We start from the raw sequence: 5000 nt of genomic DNA on the forward strand, positions 1-5000 counted from the left end.
ACAAAAGAGTCAATGACCTGGGTCACCTCCCTACCTCCCTCCGTCCCTCCTTCCCTCTTTCCCACTTCTCCGCCGTCCCTCCCTTTCTCTCTCCCTCCCTCTTCCCCCCTTCCCCTTTTTCCCTCTTTCCCTCTTTCCCTCTTCTCCCTCCCTCCCTTTTCCCTCTTCCCCTCTTCTCCCTCCCTCCTTTTTCCCTCTTCCCCTCTTCTCCCTCCCTCCCTTTTCCCTCTTCTCCCTCCCTCCCTCCCTCCCTCCCTCCCTCCCTCCCTCCCTCCCTCCCTCCCTCCCTCCCTCCCTCCCTCCCTCCCTCCCTCCTTCCCTCCCTTCCTCCCTTCCTCCCTCTCTCCCTCTCCCCCCAGTTTTTTTTATCTCAATTTCTACTATTATCATTGTTAATGTTGTCTGTATTGGCATTATTATAATATGGCAATATCAGTGATTGAATCTTTAGTGACAGCATTTGGTGAGCTCTCCATGTAAAACAAAACTGATAAACTGAAACCACAATAGACTTATTTTAGTGTTTGATTCTTCAAAAACTGTGTTTCATGAGGAAAATGAAACATATTTTTTTTGCATTTGATCTAGCAAGTGTTCCTATAGTGCTAGGTTGTAGAGCACTAGTTGGCTTTAAGCACAAGTTTAATAAAAATAAACATAGATGTGTGTATATATATATGGATCTTTTGTGCAAACAAAATCTCAATAAAATGGACATATTTTTGAATGCCCTAATTTTCTTATTGATTTCTATGATGAAAATCTGACTGTATCCAAAAGAACATATATATATATATATACAGTATATATTTGAACCACACTATGTTACCAGGTCTGAAAACACCGCTTGACTGCCATGGAACACGTGCATGTAGACAAAAGAGCTTTGGTTAAAAGAAGACTTGCATTGTGTATGCAGAGTAATTATCAAGCACAGAAATTAATTCTTTGAAGATCTTTTGATTTAAAGAGTGTTATATCTACATGTATGTATAATAAACATGACTATTTATTTTGAAAAATGCATTACTAATGTATTGAGAGAAAAGTTCTGGATGAGATATAATTATGTATTTCTTAAACAGGGTAGGGGAAAGGGAGACATAGACATGATCCAGTTTCACAATGACTTGCGGGAGACCTGTGTTGATTTGATGGCACGCTACACCTTTGCATCCTGTGCACCTCTACCCAAAAGGTAAGTTCTAATGTACTCACTGGTTGCTAATGTTTGAGGTAAAAATTGGTTATCATAAAGTAGAGGAGGAGGTGCATTACTTTCTCTATTGTTTAAATATTGCTGGTGATTATTATTTGTTTGTTTTCTATTAACTCCTTCATGGCGGGATTTTCTGGTGCTGTACCGAGACATGCATCGGGTGGCACAGTCAGCCACTGAAGGGAAAAATTAGAACTGTGTGAAACATAAATACAACCGAGTCTCTGTGCTCTTGGCTATAGCATGAATTATTATTTTAGTCATAGGCTAAAAAGAAGCTTTGAGCCCACTTTCAATTTTGTTTGTTTTTTTGTTGATAACTTTAACCAGAGCCAAACAAGTGATTTACTATGTAGCACCTACTACTTCGAGCAGGTTCAGCTATGCATGACGTGATTTGACGATACCCCAGCATGAGTTACGGTCAGCCAAGATGTGAAGAGACATCATCTGCCATGAGTGGGTTATTGATGAGACTTGATTTAAGCAAGGATGATAACACTGTGGTTTGTTTTTCAGAGGGCCTGTTGCTGAAATGCTAGTGTCAGGAGGTCAGTCGCAGACCTGGCTCATAGGAAACAAGTTGATCACAATCACAACTTCTGGCTGTTCGCAGCGACCACTGAGACAAGGCCTGTGTGACAAGTGTTTGCAACTTTGTAACCTTGAAAAAAGTATGTTTATCTTTTGTACATTGAGGCTTCCTCTACATGTGTCTGGGCCTTTGTGGGGCTGTGGGGTGTGTGGCTGTAGGTGGGGGTATGGTGGTGTGTGGGTGTGTCGACACATGTGCTTGGGTGGTTGGAGTCTGTGAACTTACATGAATATAAATTTTTCATTGTTGTTGTTGCTTATCAGATATGAATTTAGTGTCATGCTCATGTGAGGTAGACTAGATTTTGGGGAACTTTGTTTCAGGATCACCTGCGCCAGAGACTTTTGCTGCCAGCACCAACCTCAATCGTAGGAGACATCGTTCAGAATTCCATAGGACAATATCACATGAAGTTAGTCTTCTTTATTTAATTATATGTTTACACTTTGTTAACAGTGATATATAACAAATATGATATTGCAAGAAAATGAAAAAGATTTTCATGAAATATTCTGGAATCATTTTACAGGCAAAGCACAAGCCACAGAGTAAGGATGACCTACACATGTGGTCAGTAAAAAGAGAAAATGGAGATGGACTTACCCCATTAGTTGACCAAGGTGAGGAGGACGGCTTAGTAAAACAAATTTTAATGTTTTTTGCAACTGGAATCCGAGGGAAAGAACATATGCAGCCAAAGGTTTTTTTTTTTTTCAATCCAAATACTTTTTTAACCCCAAGCCACTGGGGATGGTACGTGCCCACTATGAGTTTAATTTATTGATTGCATTTACACGTAGATTGCCCCACAAGAACTAAGTCACCAATGAGCCAATTATGACTACTGCCTGTCTCACCTGTTTAGCCTTGTGCATGATTTTTTAATTTTTTTTCTGGTATCTAATAATTTCTGTTAGTAATGTCAGTAGCACTATAACAATTACAAAGTCTCTAATAAAAATGACAACATTGATGTTGATAGCATTGGTTAAAAAAAAAACGTTTTTCCCCACAAGCTCAAGGAAAGGTGAAAGCAGGTGAGGTCACAAGGGCTACTAATTGACACCTTTGTGGCTAAGCACTTGCAGAGGCATCTGTGTGTAGAGACAATTCACAAACAGTTACTACAGTGAATACAACATTTTCCTGGGGCCTTTGGGTTAACATTTATGAAGTTCCTAATTTTTGAATTCACATCATGCTTTACCAAAGGTCCATTAGCTTGCCTCTGATGTACCACTTATAATATGGATCTCTTTCCTTCTGCAAAACTCCCTCTTGTGTGCTGATATTGTAATTAGTTTCTCTGTTGTACTTTTGTGTTGAATATGGATTGTGGTAAATGTTGCTGCATGATTATGACACAATATGATTTAGGAATACTGTTAAATTTATCCAAATAAATATCTCTGCACAAAACTGATGTTCTTGTATATGTCTGTGTACATGCAAATTACAATATAGCATTCTTGTATTAAAATTATATTCTCATATATCTATGTACATGTTCATGTGTCAAAATATGGTTATATATACATGTTTAAGTTTGTATTTGTTGTTTGTAAGAATGTGTGGGGTCATGTTTATCCTTGTGTACTATTGGTGTTATATACCATATAGTAAATGCTTTTTTGTGCTTTTTTTTTTTTTTTTTCGTAAGGGGATGGAAAAATACTTTTTCTACCAATAGTTGGAGAAGAATTTGTATCATAACAGTATAGCATTAACAATCAGTGCAAATAGATCCTGTATTTCATTGGTTATTTTCTATTTAATTATAATGATGTAAGCATATTGAGATTGAATTAATTTCATCAATTTATTTAGTTAATGGTTTCTTTGATGGAAATGAATCACCTTGCAGTTTAGAATATAGGATGTCATATGTGTATTAAGCATGTACTTACTTGGTGTTTGCTGTATATCTAATACCATCCATCTATCATATGAATTTTAGGTGATGGTGTTGCCTGGTCGAGCAGCAATATGGGAGAGGCAGGTGACAGCGAATCATCGCCAGTTGATAAGTTGGTGTTTGGCAGCAATGTAGGAAGCAGCAGCACAGCACCCAATGAGAACAAACGTGTAGAGCAGCACTTGTGTGCTTGTTGGTGCCAGGGCTGGGCCGAGATATACATCAGACAACCCACAGGTTAGTGATTTGGGGCTGGGTTGGAAAGGGTGGGCCATGAAGTACAGCGTGGATTTTGGAGGTTCAAGACCCTTTTGTTCTCATTGATGTATATAGATAGATAGATAGATAGATAGATAGATAGATAGATTGATAGATAGGGTTATATATAGATAATTTTATATATATACACATACACACACATATACACACGTTATGTGTTTCCATTCTACTATGTACTGCAGGAAAACATAGGTTCTTTTACATATTTTCTGTAACATTAATGTAAGGAAGTTATCTTTGTCTTTATCTGTTATCTTTATACTGTTCTTCAATCTTCTCTTGTCAAAATTTTTGTACTATTTTCATTAGTAAGCCATGACATTTTTGGAGACCTCAGATTTAGGTCCTGCTAGTTCGTTTAGAATGACCAACTAAGAACAAGTTGATTAAGATTTTTGTCTTTTATCTTTCTCACTTTTCATTTTCAATAATAAAGTAACCTAATGAATGATTCAGGAAATTCATTCGGTAAACTTCAGAAAGAGAAATGACTAGATCTGAATACGGAAATCCTGAAGCTGCACAAACATTTTGAACCTAGAGGGAGATGGTATATTATGGTTGCAAATAGGGAGAGGATTAGTACCTGCCTATGCTCTGTTTTGTTTTAAAGCACCGTCTTACTTTTCCTTGTATGTTCATGTTCCAAGATTCCATTTGGTACCTGAATGAATATTCTGTGTGTGATAGAATACTTTTTAGAAAGATGAATAGAAGTAATGCAGTAGCTACCATCATAGCATCCTAAACAAGATTTACTAGTGTTAGTAAGGATCACTAATCATATCCATTTAACTCGGTAGGCAACATGTCGTGGATGATGCGTGTCCAAAATCAGCAAACGCTTGTCGCCACGGGAGGAGAGCTGCCCTTGCATGACCTGAGTGTACTCTTTGCCACCACACCCAACAACCAGTCTGTGGATTTTTCGGGATCGTTATTTGCTAACCGGAGAATTGATTCAGAAACTCTTGAAGACGAGAAGTATGAGG

The 5000-nt window shown here is 38.0% G+C and overlaps 1 protein-coding gene across 3 annotated transcripts in view; it reads left to right on the plus strand.

The window, feature by feature from the left end:
• LOC125030514 (tuberin-like) overlaps positions 1-5000 on the plus strand; it is a 34257-nt gene that overhangs the window by 20080 nt on the left and 9177 nt on the right. For all 3 annotated transcript variants that reach the window (XM_047620573.1, XM_047620574.1, XM_047620575.1), the window contains 6 exons: positions 1086-1198; positions 1739-1893; positions 2138-2226; positions 2344-2434; positions 3772-3966; positions 4812-4999. In XM_047620573.1, the coding sequence (XP_047476529.1) occupies positions 1086-1198; positions 1739-1893; positions 2138-2226; positions 2344-2434; positions 3772-3966; positions 4812-4999 (831 nt within the window). The remainder of the gene's footprint in view (positions 1-1085; positions 1199-1738; positions 1894-2137; positions 2227-2343; positions 2435-3771; positions 3967-4811; position 5000) is intronic.

Source organism: Penaeus chinensis, chromosome 11 (genome assembly GCF_019202785.1).
Source record: "Penaeus chinensis breed Huanghai No. 1 chromosome 11, ASM1920278v2, whole genome shotgun sequence".
Taxonomy (NCBI): Eukaryota; Metazoa; Arthropoda; class Malacostraca; order Decapoda; family Penaeidae; genus Penaeus; species Penaeus chinensis.